Raw genomic sequence first — 23,631 nt, forward strand, 5'->3', positions numbered from 1 at the left:
TTTTTATAGTTATTATAATTTTTTTTTTAATTTTTGTATTTATTGTAATTTTTGTAATTTTTTTAATTTTTTATTTATTTTTGTCATTTTCGTAATTTTTATAATTTTTGCAATTTTAGTTATTTTTGATATTTTGGTAATTTTTGTAACTTTTGTAATTTTGACAGTTTTTTTAATTTGTGTTATTTTGTGATTTTTGTATTTTTTGGTTATTTTTTGTATGTTTTGTAATTTTGTAATTGTTGTATTTTTTCTAATTTTTGTAATTTTTTAATATTGTGATATATATTTGTGATATATTTTGTACATTTTTTAATTTTTTTGTGTTCTTTAAAAAATGTTCATTTTTGTAATTTTTGTAATATTCGTAATTTTTGTGTTTTTTTTTATTTTTTCCATTTTTTTTTATTTTTGTTATTTTGGTAATTATTGTAATTTGTTGTAATATTTGCGTTTTTTGTAATTTTTTTTGGAATTTCTGTTATTTTTGTAATGTATATATGTTATTTTGTAATTTGATTTTTGTAATTTTTGTAAATATGTTATGTACCTTATTTGTGTTAGTTTTTGTGATTTAAGTATGTTTGTATGTTATTGAATTAAAGAGACTTTAAATTTCATTATTTCAGTAATTTAGTATTAGATTTAGCAATTCTTGTAATTTTAGTAATTTTGCAATTTTGCATATTTAGTTAATTTGGTTTTTTTATGTTTTATGTAAATTTTGTATTTTTTGTAAATTTTTAATTTTTGTTTTGATTGCAGTTTTTCGTAATTTTTGTTTTTGGGCCGATGGGATGAATCATCAGGATAAAAATCCCTGAAAATAAAAGTAATTTTTGTTATAACTGAAATTTTTGAGGATTTTCAATTTCTTTAATTTTCGGTTGTCATCTACATATTTTGTTTTTTTGACAATTTTGAATTTGTGTTAATTTTTGTGATTTTAAAGTTATGATAGTTTTCTTGCGTTTTTAAGGGAATGATTTAGGGGGTGATGGAAAATGAAGTTCATGTTACAATATATCTTCTTTTTCATAAATTCTATCATGTTTTCTTAAATGTAAAAGTTTTTTTTTAAATTTAATTTTTACTTGGAAAAATTATCGAAAGTTTAGTTGTTACATTCTTCATGTTTTTAATAATAAATCTTTAGATTTATTCACCGCCATAGAAAACTTGCACACAACAATCGACTTATTGTATGCAATGACGATCAACAACAACAAAAAAATGTAAACAAAAACTACAAAACGGTTCTTCGGCGATCCGCGTTTCGCGTTCCGGTGATTTAGTCAAGAACAGTTTTAAATTTAGATAGATACGTGTGTTAAAACTTCGGGCGTGGTTTTGTTAGTAGTTACCAAAATAAACCTGATACCCCCTTTCACGAAACGAAGTTATAATCAAGCAGGATCAATGGTAAGTAAACCTTTCAGGTTGCTCTTGCTGTTTCCGAACCAAATCTGCGATCATTTCATGTTAATTGATATGTGAAGGCAATGACGGGAAGAATTTTATTTTAATGTTTAAATTTAGTTAAAAGATTCAAATAAATCTAGTTCTAAGATACACATATTCCTTTCGGATGATTTCATAATATTGTTGCGGTTCTTACTTACATACATAGGCTCAATTTATTTTACTTCTCGAGGGTTTAGTTCCATTCTAGATTATGCTACAGTCATTAAAGATTTAGATAAAAAAGGGGTTTTCGCTTTTGCAATACACTTTCAAGCAAGTTTTTAAACTAAAAATAATTAGAAAAATATCAATTTTAGAGCGATGCCGAAAAGAAAGTCAAATATCGGTAGGACAACTCGAAGGACTCGCTGGATGAAAATTTCCAGAAAAAATATGAAGCAGCACATCCAGGAATCGAAAAGCCGTCAGGAAACAAATGTAAGAACTACTGATGTCCAGTCGTTTTAGCAACTTTCCAATGTTTTCTGAAAAAAAATCATAATTTGTTTTTTCGATACGGGTTGTCTGAATGCGGCATTAAAACAGATACAGAGGAAGTCAGTACACTTTTTCTGACGTTGTGTTCCATTAAAATGGAGCACGTCTTTTTAAAAGTACAAAATTTGGTAGCCGAATTAATATCAAGGATAAAGAGTAGATATTTGAACATAAAGCCTGACCGAAATGCATTAAAAACTATTTTGATTATTTATGAAACTATTTTATAACATTTTAACGAATACCTATTATTGAAATAAAAAAAATACCAACAGAACAACTTCTGGGCGGAACTGTCCAAGGCTATCGGGCCCATTTCGTTCACCGTTCAGTCCGCTTTGGAGCTGACTCAGTTCATACATTCCGGACTTGCTTCGCTAGACAACGCAGCGATCGATCGGATCGAAGAAGACATTCGACGGCTTCCCGCGCGGATGGTAAAATCCGAATCAGAAGTGGCCCAGCTACTCCGCATTAATCCCTCAGAGGTGAAAGACTTCCGATTTCTGACTGGGGAACGGAGCGTGATGCTCGAGGTAGCCGCCCGTATTGGACAGAACGGCTTCTTCCGGTACTACCGAACAGCGGAACGAGTAGAACGGAAAACACCGGTTTTGGCAGAATTGCCGGCTCCCCCACCACCAGTATTCGATCATCAAGCCGTGGCAAATAACCACGAAATGGAAGGCGTTAATCGAGAAGTTTACGTTAAGATATTGGACTATTACGAGAAAAGGTAGATCTACTTATTAATTTATATGTTGCACTTTTTACATATTAAAATTTCTTTTATTTTTTTTTTTTGTAGAAGCTACAAAATCCAAAACTACGGCGAATTCTTCGCGAAACTTGCCAAACTGCGAGTGGAAACCAACATGGACAGCATCGGCGAGATGGCGCTGGTCACGTGCCCGTTCTGTGATCCGAAAAACGCCTCGACGGCCATGATTCGGCGCGATAGATCTGGCACCTGGAAGGTGTGGAACTTTAATTCTCACATCAAAACCAAGCACGAAGGCTTTCTGGGTCCGGGAGGTTTGGATGCAGGTTACTCCAATGGAACAGACAGTAGCTACCATATGTTGTCGGATAGTAGTGGTTGTGGTGGTGGTGGTGGGGAACCCGGGGCAGGACCATCGGCACGGAAGCGTTCCTACCATAGGGCTTCGAGTGACAATCTTCAAGAGGAAGGTGATGCCTTTGAAGTGGACTTGGACTACAGTCAATCGGTGGTCAAAACGGAACTGACAGAGTGGTAAGAGCGATTCTTTTTTTTTTCATTTGAATACAAAACTTGAATTTGATCTTCTGCTTGTATAAAAAATCATGAAACAGCCGAAAGCAATATTTGAAAAAAAAAACTTTGGCTTCCATTGTAACGTTTTTGACCTGAATGACAATTGTCAAGCGTGTTTTTTTTAGACTTTTGAACGTAGACAATATTATAGTAGAGTAAGATTTCGGCTTGAAAAGTATGTGGAAGTGGATCTTTTTCTTAAAAACGAACAACGAAACACTGGGCATACTACAGACTCCTGTAGCATAGTCGGTAAAGCGTTAGTCTAGAAAGCCAGATACTGCGGGTAAACCCTTATTGAGCTTATAATTGTTAAGAGTATGAAAGCGGATTCAGATTTCCGCTTGAAGAGCATGTGGTTGAAATAATTGAACCGTGGAGCATATTTTTCCAATAACTCACTATTATTAGAAATGTCAACCGCTTCTCATCGTGAGAGGAAGTTTTCCAAATTATTCGCATAGATTGATTCTCAAACAAACACGCTTTTTCGCTTATCTGCGGTTTGATTGGTCGCGAACTTAAGTCCTTTGGCTCTTATCAGCAGACGCGGCGGGACAGAGCGAGGTAAAATGCACCGTCCTCAAATTGCGCACAGAAGTGTTTCTGAGATACAGATGCATTTTATATCAATTTCCCTTTTGTAATCGGGGAGACTTGAACAATTTTTAAATCCCCGGTTAAGAAGCACCTGGCTCACTCATTCGATCCAGTACAGTCACTGATTTACCTTTGGTAAACGCGTACTTCGGTCTGAAATGGCGAGCGTACTTATTTTCTTGTTGATTTTCGTCACAATCTTTGTGCGACGGTTCTTAAACCGACGTAAGCAGCTGTTGCAGTTTGCGAAGAATTTTCCCGGACCCAAACCACATCCGCTGATTGGAAATCTGATGGAATTCCGTACGGATATTCCTGGGATTTTCAAGCGCATGGTAGAGCTTCACGGAGAGTATGGACCCGATATGATTACCTGGGATATCGGAAATGATATGATGCTGATTCTGAACACTTCACGTTGCGTCGAGAAAGTGCTGATGGCAAAAGCTACTCAAAAGTCCCAGATTTACGAGTTTATCGAGAAGTGGCTCGGAAGGGGACTTCTGATCTCGTCCGGGGAAAAGTGGTTCCAAAGACGAAAAATAATCACGCCCACGTTTCATTTCAAAATTCTCGAAGGGTTTGCCGAAGTTTTCGACCGAGCTTCGAACGTGTTGGTGGAAAAGTTGCGGAAACACCTGGATGGGGACGAGTTCGACATCTATGACTACATTTCGTTGCATGCACTGGATAGCATCTGCGAAACGTCCATGGGAGTTAAGATCAATGCCCAGGATGACCCTCACAACCAGTACGTGTGCGATGTGAAGGAAATGAGTGAAGTTATTTTGAGGCGGATATTTGGTGTCTTGAGCTCGTTTCCAAACTTGTACTGGTCCTTAACATCGGATGCACGGAAACAACGCAAGCTTATCAAGCGGTTGCACCATTTTACTGATTCAGTAATCCACCAAAGGCGCACACAATTGAAAAGTGAACAGCGTCTGAAGAATGTGGAATTCGATATTGACGAAGCAGATATGTATGCGAAGAGAAAGCATTCCTTCCTAGATCTCCTGCTAAGCGTAACCGTCGAGGGGAACCCGCTCTCAGATTTGGACATACGAGAAGAAGTAGACACATTCATGTTCGAAGGACACGACACTACCACGTCAGGAATCGCCTTCACAATTATGCAGCTGGCCAAGCATCAAGACATTCAACAAAAAGTCTACGACGAGCTCGTCACCATCCTCGGAAAAGAAAGCTGCAAAACAGCCCCGCTAACCTACTCCAACATTCAAGACTTCAAGTACCTGGACATGGTGGTGAAAGAATCTCTAAGACTTCTGCCACCTGTTTCCTTCATCGGACGAAAACTTGTTGAAGATACCGAACTCAACGGGGCAATCGTCCCGGCCGGGATCGATGTGACGGTTTCGATCTACATCGTTCATCGCAATCCGGCTGTCTACCCGGATCCCGAGCGCTTCATCCCGGAACGGTTCGACGAAAATGGAACCGCACCGAAGCGTGGCCCGTTTGATTATATTCCGTTTAGTGTGGGTTCGCGGAACTGTATCGGTCAACGGTACGCTCTGATGGAGCTGAAGATCACCATCATTCGACTGCTGGCCAGTTATCGGATTTTGCCGGGAAATAGTTTTAAGGACATACGGTTGAAAACCGATCTGGTTTTGCGGCCGCATAACGGTATTCCTATTAAAGTTGTTCGGAGAAAATAAAGCCTAAGAGAAAATCAAATAATTTTCTTCACTTTTGATGTAAAAATCAATGAAAAATTTCGAATTTCAAGTATCCGTCGTCAAACTAATCCTTCAGGTCGAATGGGAAATATTTTTTCTAGGAATGTGTCTGGGAATACTTAAGTGGTTAGTTGGGTTGATGAGTTTAAACCGAACAGCTACCTAGTTAGCTGAGATTGGTCATTGAAGTGGGGATTAAGAATATTAAGGAGCAGACACATTTAGTGGTTGGCCTGAATAAAGATTTCCCATTGTAAATCCCCGGCTATTAGTTTTTAAAGAGATCAATTTTACTTTTTTTTTTAATTGAACAAAATCTCAGATTTCCACATTACTGAAAAAAATTATAAAAATTTTAAGCCCAACCATTGGAACTCTGTAAATTTCATGGATTTGAGAATTTTCGGAACTCCCAATTCTTGATTATAAATTGTAATAAGCAAAGCAAGTAGCTCATTGTTTTCGGTTGTTGAAGGGCGCAACATTATCAAAATGTTCTCATATGTTTAACTGTTTTATCTTTTGTACAAAATTATTTGTCATGAGGGTCGACGTGCTGGAATTGAATTTTTCGAAAAATCCTGCTATTATTTGTACTAGCTCAACCTGAGCTGTGTCCGTTTGGCCAGTGTCACTTGATTTTTAAATTTTATCATTGAAGCTATCTTTAGTTTTCAAAAGAAATTATTGTAATTTTTTGGCGAGGTGAATTTAGAATGTTGATTAAAAATACCGCTCTGTACAAACAAACATCTACACACCTGGTTCTTTGCCGGTAGTCGAGATAATTTTCGTTCCCAGATAGTTGAACCTTGGGTCACAGGTTTGGAAATGTATAGTTGCAGCTAGTTAGCATCAGGAGGCTTAACGTTCTATACCTGTTTTAATTACTCCTGTTAGGCTTGTTTTCTAAGCTTCGCTTGACAGAGGTACTTTCCCCTCACTGTGTAAGGAGGCCTACATGTTTCCGGCGTATAAAAAAGTTACAGGAGAGATGTCAACAACTACTGGAGAATCTCGGCATTATGCGTTGTAGCCAACTACTCGAATTGGTGGTCATGGGTCGGATTGTCTTGTCCTGTAAGAACATTTTTCCGACGATCAACACAGATTCATGCCCAAGCGCTTCACGATAACTAACCTTCTGACGTTTACTTGCACGAAAGTTTCGCTGCGAAATCTCAAACTGACACTATTCACACCGATTTGTCTGCAGCCTTCGACAAAGTCAACCACGGTATTTCCATTGGAAAGCTGGAACGCCTGGGTTTCTGTGAAACTCTTATTGGCTGGTTCTGGATGTAAATTAACAGTTCGCACGAGAGATTCTTTTTCCAAACAATTCTCTGCTTCTTTTGGTGTGCCTTAGGGAAGCCGATTAGGACCGATTATCTTCTTAATTTACTTCAACGATGCGCTCTCACTCCCCGGCGGACCAAAGCTATGCTATGCTGACTGTGTAAACTTCGCTTGATATCCTGCCAACTAAACGGGCGACTCGTGCCCTGTCCCAATGCATGTCGTTTGCTGACTGAGGACTGCTCACAACTCAGCCGTTATTTGTGTGCGTGTAGTAAGAACGGTTGAGGGAGAATGCCGACTCGGAATAGCTTATCGGCCGAGAGAGTGTCGTGTTCACAACTGAAGACACACTGAAGACCTAAAACCTTTCACAACATCAACGGCCAGGACGATATTTATTTCCTACAAAATCAATGTAATCTCTTCGCTCACTGATGTGACATAAATGTGCAGTCATCAGTTTTTCAAGAAGGCGGCAGCCTCTTACGCTAAATACTTCCTCAGAGATGAGCCAATCGCACGCGTAGAACACATCAATGATCTGGGCGTATTTCTAGACCGGAAGCTGAAATTCAGCTGTTAAGCTGTTAAGGCCTTTGAAGCACAGGCCAAAATTCTTGGAATTCCTTGGTCATTAAATTGAATCAAGACGGCACCTAAGCCTACTGTTGAAGCATCCACTAATAGTTCGATCCTGCCTGAGGGGCTGTAGTAGCCCAAGGTTCTTTAAAAATTGAAATTCTTTCTCTTCATCTTGTGTCCAGTAAAATGGCTCTGAGTTTGCTAGACGTCGTAGGTATTTTGTTTTATCCGCTCTTTTCAACAGAAACTTGTCAATAAACGTCACTAATCCAAGGAAGCTTTTCACTTCTGAGCAAGATTCGGGTTTACGAAACTTTTTGTGCTCTTTTAAACGTATTTCAACCAACTTTAAGTTAACATCATGCTCTTCTTTTGTCTTTCCGTGAACAAGCACGTCGTCCAAATAATTCTTACATCCTTTGCAGTTGTGTAAAATTTTTTTTTGTAGAACTTCCTGGAATATAACCGAGGCATTGCACAGGCCAAACGGCAATCTAACAAATCTGAACATATCAAATTCCGTACAGAAATTTGTAAGATGTCGCGAGTCTCTATGTAGCTCAATGTGAAAAAATGCATTCGTTAAATCAATCGTACACAGAAAGAAAATCTGAATCCTTAACGACACTGAAATTGAAAACCTTTATTATTACATGACATGGAACGCGATTTATTGATGTAAATTTACAAAATAAAAACTGTTGAATCCTTTACAGCACTGAATTCTAATGACACAAATATTACTTGACACGGAACGCGATTATTTGATGTAAATTTACATCACATATGATGTAAATAAAAAGAAGCATCACATACGACGGAATTTTCAGTGCGAATTAAATCTAGAGTTTGTTTTGATTAGGTCGTATGAGCCACTGGACATGTTTTGAGAAAATCGATGTTAAAGTTCTGAATCACATTTTCAATTCTCATTTTATGAATACTAGTCCAGTTAATCTGTAAATTTGAAAGTCAACGTAAAAATGGACGCAGAACATGCTGGCGTACTGGAAATTGACGTTAATTAAGTTTTAATCAATGCAGATGTACTTACGACCTAATCCATTTTTCGTTTGGCGCATACGTCTTTTGGTCCATCGAATAGTTTGATTCGAAAAACTGATTCGATTGCCTCCAATTATCAGTTATTGGTTCGGATTTGATTGAAGAAATACTCTTAACAAAATAATCCTTTCGATTAGTACGCGAAAATTACCCTTCCAAAGGAGCCAGGATTTTTCACTTTCTGGATGTGACCTTTGGGAATCCACCTAGACATTTCCGGCACAAAATGAGGCGCCACTGCCGATCGAGGTGTGTGAAGATGCATCCATAACTTTAAACTATTGCTGCCTCTGTAATGATAAAAAACTACTGGATATTCACAAAGTGAAATTCGAAGTTTTTTGTACTCACCAATATGCCAATTTAACCAATTTGCGGCGTCGCACTATACTATAGGATCGCTAATAACACTCCTGCCGACAGTTATTTGTCTTTTCCCTTATTTTATTCTCATTTACCGAAGCATTTGCGCGACAATGCATTACGTCGTAAAACCAACTCGTCGGACTGTTTATTTTGCAACCTTTTGCATCCCGGCAATGCACGGTAGCGCAAAACGACGCAAAACCAAGCTACACTCAAAAATTAGAAAGTCATCATACGTCCTAAATTCAAATCAATTTGCTAAAATTATTCATTGATCAAATGAAACCAAATTTTTACTGATCATAGAATACATCTTTGTCCATCGTTTGCAGTAGTTAACTCAGTTTTGTTTATATTGGTTCATACGACCTAATCAAAACAAACTCTAGAAATATTACACGTCTTAATATTTTACATGTCTTTCAAATTTTACACGTCTGTTGAAGATTGCAGACGTGTAATATTGAACTCGCACTGAAAATTCCATCATATGTGATGCTTCTTTTTCGTTACATCATATGTGATGTAATTTTACAATTTTTTTTGGTCACACGAAATTCTCAACAACACTGAATTGGAAATTTCTCAAAATTACACGACATGAAATATTACAATACACTGAACGTGATAATGTAATGTAAAATTATAAACTGTGAAGAACAAGACCAGACAAATGTGACAAAAACTGTTAAGTCAAGTCGTGCGCCAAAATATTTTCCCCGCGCGCGAGTAAGTTAATCGGTGTTGATGGTTCCCGGAGATATCTGAAAAGCAGGGATGCGGTTCTGGAAGCGGATCCACGGTGTTCAACATTGGATCCGGAACTTCGCGGGAAAAATAAAAGAAATAAAATATAATGTGTGTTAAAAAATTTTTTGCCGCTTAATAAAATGAATCATATTAATTATAGATGAGTTTTATTTTTATTAAGAGACGTGAAAATTCCAGTATTGAATCATATTAACAATAAATAAAACAAAATTAATTCCAATTGGAAAGTTTTCCTTCCAACATTCAGTGATTTTATAATTTACATCATTTTTATTTTACACGTTGCTAAATTTTACATCATTTTTTATTTTATACGTTGCAAAATTTTACTGGCGTGTAATTTCAAACTGGCACTGAATATTCCGTCATATATGATGCTTCTTTTTATTTACATAATATGTGATGTAATTTTACAGATTTTTTTGGTAGTGTGTAGAGAACCATTCCGCGCCGTTCAATTCAGCCAGAATAAAGGTGTTCTTTGAATATATTGGTTAGGACCACGAAGATCAATCACCAACCGAAAATCATCTTTACCTTTCGGTACCACAATGAAAGACGGGCAGAAGGATGTATCCATTCCATCGGTTACTAGTTCAATGATATCTGACAACATGAGTTCGTTGAGTCTTTTTTCGACCAATGGTTTTATGGGTATTGGAATATTCACATACGACATGGAGGTCTTGATTTATCATATTGTAATTGAACGGGAGGAATGTTAAACTTAGGAAAAACAGTGTGATTGTCAATTCCGAAGCAGCTTGCAGAACTTTTTGAACAAATTATTGGCACTTGAAGACCCAAAAGTAATATACTGTATCGTGTAGCTGTAGTCTGCCCAAGGACTTCTTTTTTTGACAATATAGAACTTTTCCAGTAGCTTGGGACGATCATTCGAAATGTACAACTCGGCCTCAAATGTATGCAAAACGTTTATACATATCTCCTTCCGTTGCATATGCTTTAAAGCTGAAAAAGGTATTTTTCTTCTTTGCACAGTGTTTCAAAAACATCCAACGTTACTGTGTTCACTTGTGCTCCCGAGTCGATTAAAAACTGGCATGGTAACCCAGCTATTTCAGCGTTAATACACCGATTTTTTTGACTATTATGTGTCACTGAAAACTGCAACCTTTAAAATAAATCACCTGTAATTAAGAAAACCTATAATTTTAAATTGTTTTTCTTGAAAGTTTACGAAGATTCATTTTTTATTACAGCAAATGTCCTGTAAAATTACGGTAAATGTCCTGCTCCTTTTTGTTACAGGACATTTTTTTGTTACAGGAAATAATTTTTGCTTTGTAATTCCACTGTCTTTGATCTGAGCAAACTTGCTTGTATTAAAGTCCTGTTATTGATTTAAAATAAAAAAACATTTTTTTATTGAAACATTTTGATTTTTTTTGTTAATTATTGATGCACCATTTTCTTTCATATTAAATCAATTTTGAATTTTATTTAAGCATCAGGATCACTTATATCGGTTATCTTTAAGATGTCTTCCTTTTTCTCAACATCGGAACCTTTCCTTACAGGTGGAGGTTCAATAGCTAGCTGCCTACTTGGGCCAATTTTTGAACGACATACACTCTGATTATGCCCGAGCTTGTTGCATCCAGTGCAAATTTCGTCCCGAGCTGGGCAAGTGCGTGCTCGGTGATAAACACTCTCACAGCGAAAGCAACCTTCAGAAAATTCCATCGAAGTATATGGTGGGTGAAATTGTGTGCCTGGTTTATACACATTTCCTGATGATTGGAATCGAAGATTCTGTTGAAAAGCACCTCTATAAGGCTTACCAAATTGAGCTCGACCCGAGCGAATTTCGCCTGAACTTTTTATGGACGAGACACGGTAGTGGAAGCACAAACATTTATTTCTGCAGGTACTTGTACTTGGGCCAATGTCGCTGTTTGCATATGTTTCCGTCCTACATGTTCCTTGTTCATTCTTATCACCTCCAACTATCGTATTTTGCTAACAAGTTCCTGAAACGAACTTTTGCGTAACCAGAGCCGTACCTTTCGTAGAGGAACGGTTCTAGAGGAAAATCGCAGTCAATACAGAAAGTCTTCTTCAGCTTCGCTTCGAATACCATCATGTCACCATCTACCGCCCAGTTAAGCGGTTTTTCAACTTCAAACATGTGTAATAAAAAAACGACGGCAGATTTTTATTCGCTTTCTTTTCGCACGCTCGACGATTGTCCATTTTGTTGTGGTGTGTGGGTAGTTGTCGTCTGATGGCGGATCCCAAACGAGCTTGTCAGTTCGTAACGTTTTGCTGCTCAGCCATCTTATGAAATCTCTAGAAGATTTTTTGTTTCAAGAAAGTAGACGAAATTTTTTCAAGACTTGTCTTCGACAAAAGTGGCATAATATTCTTCCAAGCGACTTCACCTTCTTGGTTCTGCATTCCCATGAGATAAGTTACACGTGTGCCTGTCTTGGGAAATGGCTAACGACTATGTTAACCCATAGCACAAATGCAACAATTAGCAACCGTCTTCTCGCTCAGTTCAAAGCCACCAACCAGACCATCTGCAGGTGCTTCAAACTTGCCGAATTCAAATTTTATGAAAAAAATCTCTTTTTCTAGAAAACTTTAACATCTTACGGCACGGCCTTCAACAAAACTGCCTGTTTTAAGATATGAATACGAACTCTCTGTGTTAAAACCCATAGGTACTCCAAAAGTTGATAGTAAAAACGGCAAAACGAGACGTAGATAATGTTCACATAAACTAAAAACGAATCGAAATTTTATTTCTAACCAGTAAGTAAGCATTACAATAAACTAAAAACGAATAAAGGACACACTTTTTCACGTTCATCACCAAATGATCCGCTGCGGATCATGATACTCGGTCCAAAAGATCTCTTTCGTAAAGAAAATGTAGAACGTAACCGCGTTGATGATCAGATTGACCGCCAGCTCGAACGCCAACAGGGGCACATTGGTCTTAATGCTATTTTGAATCAGTCTCAGTATCAGGAAGGGGACGATAAAGTAACGCACCTCAATCAGCTGTTGCAATCCAACCGAAGCCAGCAGGGCCACAATCCAGAAGATTTTGAATCCGATTATGTGACTCTGCTGCCCAATTTGTGTTCCGGTGGATTTGGAGAAAACCATCAATCCGACCATGACTAGCAGGCAATAGTAGAGGGGGACAGGGGCGTATCGAGCCCACCAGTAGCGCCCGTAGAACCGGTTCCAGATGTAGAACGTGTAGTGACGATTGTCGGCCAACATGTACGGATGTACGATCGTGTTGTAATGGACAATCGCTCCGATGGCTGCCAGGCATAGGATTGTTACGTACCAACGTTTTAGCATGAACCGCAAGGTCCGATGCAGCATTATCGCTACGTGCGAACTGCTGAAGGCCGCGAAGAACAGCGTGAAGTAGAGAATCTGTGGCAAATGTATAGCAGCCTGGTGAGCCGTCCGATCACCAACAACGATCGATCCGTTCGTGAACAAGAACACCAAGAATCCTAGCAGATTTAGCTCGTAACCGGGAAACTTGAGCGATGCGTGCTTAAAAACTTCAACGATAATTTTCGGTTGACCGATCATGATCTTCACACAGGTCCAGAGGTCCTAAAACAAATAATAAATAATTAGGAAACTTCCAAATTGAATTATCAGAATTTAGACAAACCATCAATGTGTAGTGGCGAACACGTTGCTTGGAACGCTGCGGTCTCCGGTCAGCCTCCAGGCAGTAATACAGAGTAACATTTGTTAACTGACAGCCCAACACGAACCCGACCCAGATCACGTTGGTCTGTCGCATCATGATGGCCAGCCCAGCCGAAAGCGCTGCCCAGTGGTATTTGGCGCGCAGATTCAGATACACCATCATCAGCACCATCGTTACGGATATGACATCGGTGTAGTAGAGATGCGAGAAAAAGTACAACGGGGGCAGGGTGGCCAACGAAATCGATTCCAGCATCAGATAAGCGGTTCCCCGATTGATGGCAACCACCTTCCGTATGATGAAGATCAGATAGGCATTCGCGATTGAGGCCACGACCGATGTCATCCGAAGGGCGAACACCGAACACAGCCGATACGGTCCCAGGAAACCGGCCGAAACGAGGTAAAGTCCCGGGAAGGTGGTGATTTTGTTGTCCCACTTGAAAAAAATGATAGTTAAGACACATTTTACTAAAAAAATTCTTTTAAGATATTCATAATGCTCCTTGCCACATAAGATTGATGTCAACTTAAAAAAATTCGCAACAAGCATTTTAATTTTGGTATTTGCGATCAAAATTTTCAAGTCTAGCTTAAGAGCATTAAACGTGGCTTTGAATAGTAACTACAAAATCATCATAAAGATTTCTTAAACTTTATGGACATTAAAATTCTTAAAATTAAATTTAAAATCAATAGTTATAAGTTAACTTACCACCCCAAAACGGCCTCTGCAGTAATGTTCACCTTGTATCAGATGAAACTCCTCGTCGACCACCAGTTGCGAGGCCTGATAGACGAAGTGGAACAGGACCATGGTGACCACCACGTAGACCACCAGGAACGCCAGGAATATAGCTTGATTATGCATTTTGATTGCATGCATTCACCCTCAAAAGCATTAGCTTATTTGAAAACCATTCACTTAATTATCACGATTATCGCCAAACAAAAAAAGTGAAGCTTATTTTTAAGCCTTGCGACAGGTGAGATCAGATCTCTAAATGCATCGATGTTTTTCAATCGAAACAATAGAAAATCAGGGCACCATTTGCAATTGAATGGGGAATGAACAAGGGACACTTTTATCAGTTAAACAGGACTAAACTCTTCGGCTATCGGCGATACAATGCCGATCTCGTCGTTGCGATGATGAGGATTTGTTTACGTTTCAAATGCCGCCTGGACAACTTGTACCGGAGCTTGTGTGCGAGACGGTGTTGGGTGCAACTTTACTGATAACAACTTGTATGCGTAGTAGAGGGATGCTCATAATAATAAAAATGATTTCGAATAAGCATTATGTATTGTAAAACGTCCCATAAATATTAATTACAGACTTTCTTCGACCTAGGCTCGCATTACAGAATATGAATGAAAAAAGACAAAACAGATGAAAGAGACAAAACAAACACATAAAAGACGGAAAAGTAAACAAAAAACACAAAAGTTCTAATTAACAAAGCAACATGAAAAAACTAACCGACTAACAAAATATACTTTAAAAGGAAATTACACAAAATTTAAAATCATCAAAATTTTCTAGTTAGAAATAAGCAAAAAATTATAAAATTCACGAAACTTATAGAATTGAAAAAAAAAAAACAAATCAACTGAATTTCAAAATTTTCAAAATATCAAAACTGAAATAAAACTTTTTCACTATATAATAATAAAATTTAAAAGAAAATTATAAAATTTACAAAATAAAGAAATTTTCCCAATTTGATTTTTTAATTTACTAAACTTCCAAAATTCATAAAATTTACTTAATCCCATAAATCCCATAAAAAAATTAAAAACAAAATTAATCAAAAATTTTAAAATTAACTTAAGGGGGGAGTAGGGTCTAACACTTTCAAAAAATCGATTTTAATTTTTCTATTTTTTTATTGTAAAACATTTCAAGAATGTTGTGTCAAATTTTCAAGTCAATCGAAGCAGAACTGTAGAAATTATAGGCCTTTATCTCCTCTTATCTAATACCACTGCTAATACTGCATCATTTTTAGAGCAGAAACTTCAAACGCATTTTTCTCGAAAGCACATTTTTAAAGTCAGTGGACATCGTCATTTGAAAACTACTTCACCGATTCTTTTCAAATTTGGAACATATTTTCTACATAAAAAAAACCAAACCCCAACGATTTTCTTTTGGGGAGATTTTACAGATAAAAAATGGCGGATTTTTTCGTGAAAAATCCTAATTTTTACTTCAAACAACCACAAAAATTTCATAAAAATTTTTTTAAGTTAAATAAAATCGTTGGGGTCCAGAAAAACATCTATTAAAAATATTTTGCTCTGATGTTTTGACTTCAGATGATTCTGTGCTGAGATACAGTGTCCACCGCAAATCCTGTTTTCTAAAAGGCATCCTTGAAAGTGCTCCGTCACCGGCTCATTTTTCAAAATTTTTCTACGAAGAAATTACTAAATCAAGCGTGAGTTTTCAAAAGGACGTATGTAACATCAGACAAAATCTGAGAAAAAGGAGGGACAAAATTATGTTAATATAAATAAATGCTATTTAAAGCTGTTTGATCTAGAATCAAGTTTTATCATGGCAGCTGTAGGAAGAACAATAATGTTTTAAATAGGTTTGAGCATACTTTATTTTTTGCTGTTTCCTAGTGAATTTGTTAAAAAAAATATTTTACACCGTATTGTTGAGTTTTTTTTTCACATACGCCATAATGATTCGTCGTTGTGACAGTTTAATATTTACATACACCCTTTATGATTCGTCGCTTGGACAAATTGTTTTCATTGAGAAAACTTGAAGCGGTGAGCCGTGCTGATTGGGAGCCGCGTCAAGAGCAGGGTCTGCATTCGTTTGCGTCACAATCGTTGGAATTTGCTGTGCCTCTTGTTGATGTGATAATTCAAGCTCTGTTGCTCCGTCTAGAAAAATCTCATAAGCTTTTTTTCGGTGGTATTATTACAAAAAACATACCGAGCAGCAGCTGGAATCCATCGAAATCCATTTTATCACGTTTTAGGTGTAATTAAACTATTTGTACGCGCAATATTCAATGTAAGTAAACACGACGTATCTGCCAGGCACTTTTTTACTATTTATTTTCTTCCATACGACGGTTTGCTGCGATCCTATCTGCTGTGTGTGCGATATTATTTGTTTTGACAGATGCGTCGTTTTACCAAAAAGAGGTGTAAAGAAGAATTTCTAAAACACTGAGAAAAGATGACATAGGTCGTTTGTATATTTTTTTAGCTAACGGCATATTATTTTTTTTTTTGTACAAACAGTTAATTCATACAGAAGAAAATAAAATTTACTATACCGTGCAAACAGTAACTCAATTTGTTTACTTTTGCGACATACGTCCTTTTGAAAACTCACGCTTGAAATGTTCTTTTAACAATGCTTTGTATAATGCAAAAAATTTGAATACATTTGTTTGAACGATAGCTCTAAAAAAAATTCGTGAAAATGGTGTTTTTTTTACCCGTTAGGCCCTACTCCCCCCTTAAGAAAGTAACGAAAAATTTAAAGGGTCACAAAATAGACAAATCTAATAGAATTTATTTATAATTACAAAATTCTGAATTAAAAATTAACAGCATTTTCAAAATTAAAAAAGAACTATAATTTTCAAAATGTACAAAATTTCAATTAAAAAAAATAGTAATTTTTCAAATAAACAATATTTACCACGGTTTGAAAATTTACAAAAGTTGACAAATTTGTAAAATGTACAAAATTAAAAAAAAAAATCTACAGGACGTATAAGTTTTTTATAATTAACAAAAGAAACAAAATTTTGAAATAACTAAAGTTATCAAATGTATTGATTAAAATTTTTTGAAAAATATTCATAAAATTAAAATATTAGTTTTTTTTTAAATTTAATATACTTAGAATAAAATTTGCATACAATATGAACAAAAAAATTAAAATGCAATAAAATTCACAAAAGGTTGAAATTATAAGAAGAATTTCAGCATCTTTTTTATGTTCGATAGTTAATTTATTGGTGAAAAAGTCATGTAAAGAACATTTCAAGAATATGAAATTTTGAAATGGTGATAATGCTTCCTCATATAATCCTACTCGCTGATTCTCACCTTCTTTCATTTCTTTTAACTTTTTATCCGTCTATATCTTAAATGTTCTTTGAAATTGTAAAAATTATATTAAACTTTAAAAATTAACATCCTAGTTAAAAAATTTTGAAAAAAAATAACGATGTTTATAATTGTTACGGTGATTAATCTTTCATAAAATTAATGTTTATAATGTTTACAAAATTTGGAAAACAGATAAAAATTTTACATTTAAAAAAATAGCAATTTTTTAATAAACTTGATCAAATTTACCAAAAATTCTCATTGCTTTCCGATGAAATAAAATCACGGTGTTTCGGTATTTCGGTAATAATTTTAGGTATTTCGGTCAATTCTACCGGTTGTTCGGTATAAAGCAGCGAGCTTTTATAGTTTTTCGGTTCATATCTATCGGCTTTTCGGTAATAAACACAGGCATTTCGGTAAACATTACCGGGTTGCTCGGTAATACATCAGCTGTCACGTTGATAACTGTCAAAATTTTGACAGATAATCTTAGCTGTCACTTATCGCCCATAAAAAATTACCGGACAGTTTAACGAACTTCACATTGTTAGGAATCTGCTAAAATAATAACTGAACTCGGTAATTTTCGTTTACTTGTAGGAGAGTGTGAGTACCATTTCACAAAAATGACTTTTTTTTAAATAATTTATTTCCTCCAGTTCTGAGTTTTATTAAATGTACTAGAGGCCACCAATTCAAAACCGACCAAATAACATGCAACATTTTAATTTTTTCCGAGACAATTATTTCAAAATTCATTTAGTTATTTAACCCTCATCCTTACCGTTTGCAGTCCCTGGAATGTCAATTTGATACTCCTGACCTGACTAAAATCTATATATCTCTCTTGTTTCCATACCGATTTTTACAAAATTTATAATCTTCTAAATCTTTTCAAAATTTATCTGGTGTTACTTGAATAATTTTGACGGTTCATTGATTGAAAAGTACGGTAAGGTACCACTTTTTTACTTTGTTTGTGGCCATGATTTTTAAAAATTTCAAAAAGAATTATTCTTTTGTGCAAAGTGAAGCTTCTAACTTCAGCTTTTTTGGACACTAAGTGAAATTTTTTTTTAGCTTTCCTTAGCTAATCTACAGTTTTTTTTCCGAAGCATGTTTTTTAAACTTTGAATAACAGAAAGCTGAAAGATTGTAGGTGGATATAATGTCTGAGCATCTTTTTGCAGGACTCTAGTCACACTAAGATTGCTTTTTTCCGCTCGGGAAAATTGACCCTCCGAATCACAGGAAAATAGTTAGTCCTGAGGTGTTGGGAGATATCCATTCGAATTTCGTGCGCGACAATAGCTTGAACCTAGAATTCAAAAGAATTCTCTTTCGAGCGTTCAGGAAATCGATCAAATGCAGCAAATTAATTCCCTGTACCACGTGACGTTGCCAAAATGACAGTTGTGTTTTCACATTCGTGTCTTTTTTTTTACAGTTTTCATTATTTGTTCATTTTATTACATTTCATACTTTATCCCTGTCCAAATAATTCAAATCTGTTCCCTTTTGTAAATATACAAAAAAAATTTTTTTGAAAAAAAAATTCCGAGTTCAGATTCAGGGTAATTAATACTGCGTTCGCACTAAGAATTCAGATTAAGATATCAAATTTAAAATTCAGATTAAACTTTGACATCTAGATTCGGTTTAGCAAGACTTCGTGAAGATTTTGAATTTTTGTTTGGTATTTAAACTTTGCCAGTTTTGCAAGTTTTGAATAAATTGTTGTTTTTCGTAGAACAAAAGCTATTTGTATTCATGAAATAAACTTAGATTGAGAATTTAGATTTCAGATGTCAGGTTTCAGTAATTAGAATTTAATTTTAGATACATACATGGAATTTAAATTCCGAGCTCAAATTCAGAATAGGTGTCAGGTGCAGCCGAAAAAGATCTGAAAATTAAGTTATTTAGCCCCTTCGGTTATGCAATTTAAAAAAAAAAGTTTAACACTTTTTCTTAGCGACTTTGCGGATTTTTCAGAAAAAATGGGTTTGCGAGAGAACAAGAATTTATAATGCAAATTCAGAACTCAGATATAAAAGTTAGATTCTGAGTTCAATAATTAGAATACATTTTAAGAGACAGATTCGGAATCATTAGTTTTAAGTTTCGAATTTGAGGTTTATATTTCAGATTTGAATTCCACCCAGATCTATTTATTCAAAAAAGATTCAAAACAAAGAATTCAAATCTGAATCCATATTTTAGTTAGATCCGGAATTCAAATTCGGTCATCAAATTATAATTTCAGATTAAATGTGAGATTCAGGTTCAGTTTAGCTAGGCTCTTAGTTTAAATTTTAAATTTCTGCTCAGAATTCAGATCAGGATTCCAAAATCAAATTCACATGCAGAACACAGATTCAGATTTAAAATTCAGATTGAGGCGTCATGTTAAGAATAATAACTATGAATTAGGGTTCAGAATTAGAATAAGGCTTGAGAAGTCATATTAACCCCCTTAAGCCCAATCGCAGATTCAGATTCAGCTTCAAATTAAGAAGACAGATGAATAATTCAAATATAGATTTTTTTTTTCAAAATTTAGACTAAGATTTTTCATTCAAAATTTGAATTTTAAAATCAGATTTAATTCAGATTTTAGAATCAAATCAATGAGCTGTTAATCATATACGGAAAATAAAAAAAAGGTAAAATTTACCTTTTTGCGAAGTGATTTTTCCACCCCTCTTTCGAGGTAAATTTTACCTTTTTCGCATTCACCTAGCAAAATAGTAAATAATACCATTTTCCTATTCACTTATTTGGAAGTGTAATATTCTTACTTTATCAACTTTTATATCTTAATAATAAGGAGTTTTCTAAGATAAGTAAAACACGCTGTTCGACATTGACTCCGTTATCACTCACGGCTTCGATAAGACTGATCGTCTATTTATTCGTATTCTGTGTTAGAACTCGGGTCGCAATCAATGCGATGTAATTGATTTACAATTATAGCGATACAGTGTCTATCATAATTTCAGACACCTCAAGGATAATACAGGAAGGTAATTGCAAGTTGGTCTGATTGGTTTCTTCAATAAAAACAAAAACAAAATTCATTCAAAAATTAATTTCATTATTAAGTTTTATTAGTGACACTTTACCATCATTGGGGACGAATGCCTCTTGTGGAGTTAAAATCCCTTAAAAAAAACAGTTGACCATCTTCGTGGCATTCGTGTCATTTTCAAAAATTAATATTTATTTGAAATAGGGACTTTTACCTAATCCCCCTGCATTGCGTTAACATATTCTTGCCCTTATCCATTCTAATCCGGTCAGGTCCGGCTTTTTCAGAATGATATTTGGAGGATGACGTAGAATACACCTTGAGCTCTGTGGACCGATCTGAAACAAAAGAAAGTATTATGACGAGAACCAGCACAACTAAATGATATCTAGGAAAACACTTACCATTCTGTTCCGATATTCACATATTGGACACGAAGCAAAACTTCCTTCCTGAACGTCAAAACAGCTTAACTCCAAAAAACGTGTTCGGCAAAAGTAACTTTTTTTCGCGATACCGTTTTGTTTAGCTCAATCCAGATCAACTTCACCTCGCTACGAGGTAAGTTTACCTTTTTTCTAGATTAATTATACTTTTTTATTCAGCTCAATTCAGGAACTTCACTTCGCTACGAGGTAAGATTTACCTTTTTTGGATTCACCTTTTTTCTTAGTGAATTGTACCTTTTTTCCAACCTCTATTCAGGTAAATTTTACCTCGCTGTGAGGTGAGTTTCACCTCGAAGAGATAGAAGTTACCTTTTTGGCTTTCACGAGCGTTCACCTCGCTATCTCGGTAAGTTTTACCTTTTTATTATTTTCCGTGTATCACCATCCTCTTAATCTGAACCATTTTTATACACCCAACATAATTTAGAAATTATTTCTACGGGATTTTTCACGTAATCTAAGATTTTGATGCATCATATCGATTCTACGTGAATTTTGTAGTAACTTCAGTGTAGCAAGGACGCCCCGATAGCAACTACTTTACTTCCACATAACTGACTCATGAATTTCACGTAAAGCCTAACTCGATGATTTCAAATCCGTTTTGTACATTTTTCTCCAGCGTGTGGTGGTAAATTCATATTAGAAAATGAAATTGTGGTCCTTCAGCTTACTTTTTTAGCTGCTGTGGTGAATTTTTTTGAAGCCGTTGTGTCTGTTGTCATCGGCTAAACATGTTAGCAAGGAGAATTTGATCAGATATTCATTTGTTTTGGAATTGTCGTTTTGGTAAGTGATAATAATCTCCTTAATTGTAATCAGCTAATTTTTGTTTTTTTTTCATTTTTCTGATAGCAATGGCTCTGGATGCGGTGCTCGTTGGAACTGATAGTGATCTCTCGTTCTTTGGTGGGACTTTCCGAATAAGATGATCAACGGAAAACCATTCACGGAACAACGGACAAGGTAAAATATATTTTATTCAAATAATACTTTTTATATTAATGCATATACTTTTAATTTTTTTCAGGATGTCCAAAAATAAAAGTGTTTTTTGTGCTTAAAAAGTGTAGTGTTCGTGATATATTGTGCAAAGAGTGTAAAAATAGAGATTATTTATAACAAAATTTCGTTTTTTTAATCATCTTGAAAAATAAGAAGAAAAACCCCCTTATTTTCATTCCGATAATAAAAACATTCCCCGTGGCACTAAAAATTCACGTGAAATGTAGGTGCGTTCCATGAAGCACAAATTCTTATAGGGACACGTTTACATATTGATTTCGTAGCATCTAGATGAAAATCAATTGAATAGAAATTATGTAGTTTTTCACGTAGCCCCTACGTGCTAATTATTTAGGGTGTAGTAAGGTGTCATCCTAGATTTCGCACCACTGCCAGCCATCAATATTGTAGTGGGTTTAATTTATCCAGTTGTAAAAAACACTAAAAATAGTAATACTCGAACCTGTGACAGCAGCGCGAGAGTTCCAAGCGCTACCACGACACCAATTCAACATGTGTTTAAATGACATAATTTAATTGTTTAAATGAACTCTTTCAATACAAGTTCGCTTGCCCTCCAAAACAACGTACAGAGTATCGTTTTTTTATATTGATTTCGGATTTTTTTTAAAAGTAATTTTCAAATGATTTAGGAATACGGAATCTATCATCGTGCATAAGTATCCAAAGATAATTGACACTGTGTAAGAAAGGCTCCAATCCACTGTTAAGCGTATTAAATCGGGTTTTTTTTTAAATTTACAAATTGTTTTATTTGTAAACGTTTTTTTCACAAATTTTCAAAATTTTAATTTCCATGTAAATTTTGTAAAAAAAGGTCTCGAACCTATAGGAAAATTTTAAAACTACTTGTCGTGATTTTACGAATCTCAATTCAGAGATTCACTTAAACACGTCTGTCGCTCCTAAGAATAGATCAATGACTGACTTTGTTTTGTTTGTTTGTCAAGTGCTGCCAAAATAGCAAATGTTGTCATAGAAATTTATTTTATTTTATTCATCTACAGTGTTGCCGAATACAACTATTATTTTATTTTATTTCTAATTAAATTTGATTTATTTTCTGTATATTCTTCATCTCATCCCTACACTACTTACACAGGATAAACCAACTTCAAATGTACAGGGCAATTCGACAGTTGTTTCCCTGAGCTATTTTGCTGAGATCCTGTTGAAATTCCAATTGTTGAAAATACAGGACGGGATCGACCCGACCACAGGAGAAAAAATTAAGCGTCTACGTCTCTATCGCATTCGATAAAATCGAAGGCTTCGTTTCACATAAGAACACTTGAAGGAAGGGAATGTTTTTTTAATTCATGAGTGTACATTAAACCGCTTAAATATAGGTGGCGAACGATACCCCACAAGCTATGATGTTCAATTGGGTGACTTGTAGATTTTTTATGAAAACATTCTATCTTGATGTGAATAAGCGAGACAAAACTATGATCATCAGCATAAAAACATATTCTGGTTATAAACGTCGACTTCCACACCGATGCCATTGGAGAACGCTTCGAAAAAAATTGCAGATACATTTATTTTGAAATGTTGAATAAAAACAGAAAGTCAAGAATTATCAAATTTTCACAGGAACAACGGAAAGTATCTAGGGAGTGAGTGAATATTTCATCAAACATGTCCAAAAAACCGACATTCCTT

At 35.4% G+C, this 23,631-nt stretch overlaps 3 protein-coding genes across 5 annotated transcripts; 2 read left to right on the top strand and 1 right to left on the bottom strand.

Moving 5' to 3' along the window:
- Positions 1–1,143: 1,143 nt before the first annotated feature.
- LOC129759770 (uncharacterized) lies at positions 1,144–23,516 on the top strand. 3 transcript variants are annotated; one of them, XM_055757290.1, is made up of 5 exons: positions 1,144–1,422; positions 1,782–1,902; positions 2,238–2,698; positions 2,771–3,217; positions 23,069–23,516. In XM_055757290.1, the coding sequence occupies exons 2-5, from the start codon at positions 1,786–1,788 to the stop codon at positions 23,115–23,117; spliced, it is 1,074 nt and encodes a 357-aa protein (XP_055613265.1). In that variant the 5' UTR covers positions 1,144–1,422; positions 1,782–1,785; the 3' UTR covers positions 23,118–23,516. The 3 variants fall into 3 exon arrangements, with proteins under 3 accessions (XP_055613265.1, XP_055613266.1, XP_055613267.1); XM_055757291.1 differs by lacking the exon at positions 23,069–23,516 and adding an exon at positions 21,796–21,844; XM_055757292.1 differs by lacking the exon at positions 1,782–1,902 and having other exon boundaries at positions 1,145–1,422; positions 23,069–23,514.
- Positions 3,968–5,551, top strand: LOC129759767 (cytochrome P450 4d1-like). The gene has a single exon (XM_055757287.1). The coding sequence runs from the start codon at positions 4,018–4,020 to the stop codon at positions 5,542–5,544; it is 1,527 nt and encodes a 508-aa protein (XP_055613262.1). The 5' UTR covers positions 3,968–4,017; the 3' UTR covers positions 5,545–5,551.
- LOC129759769 (putative Dol-P-Glc:Glc(2)Man(9)GlcNAc(2)-PP-Dol alpha-1,2-glucosyltransferase) lies at positions 12,386–14,530 on the bottom strand. Its single transcript, XM_055757289.1, has 3 exons — positions 14,081–14,530; positions 13,325–13,804; positions 12,386–13,263 (listed from the first exon to the last, which is right to left on the bottom strand). Exons 1-3 carry the CDS (start codon positions 14,249–14,251, stop codon positions 12,490–12,492), a joined length of 1,425 nt encoding a protein of 474 aa, XP_055613264.1. The 5' UTR covers positions 14,252–14,530; the 3' UTR covers positions 12,386–12,489.
- Positions 23,517–23,631: the final 115 nt, after the last annotated feature.

The sequence above is a fragment of the Uranotaenia lowii genome, unplaced genomic scaffold, assembly GCF_029784155.1.
Source record: "Uranotaenia lowii strain MFRU-FL unplaced genomic scaffold, ASM2978415v1 HiC_scaffold_267, whole genome shotgun sequence".
NCBI classification, from domain to species: domain Eukaryota; kingdom Metazoa; phylum Arthropoda; class Insecta; order Diptera; family Culicidae; genus Uranotaenia; species Uranotaenia lowii.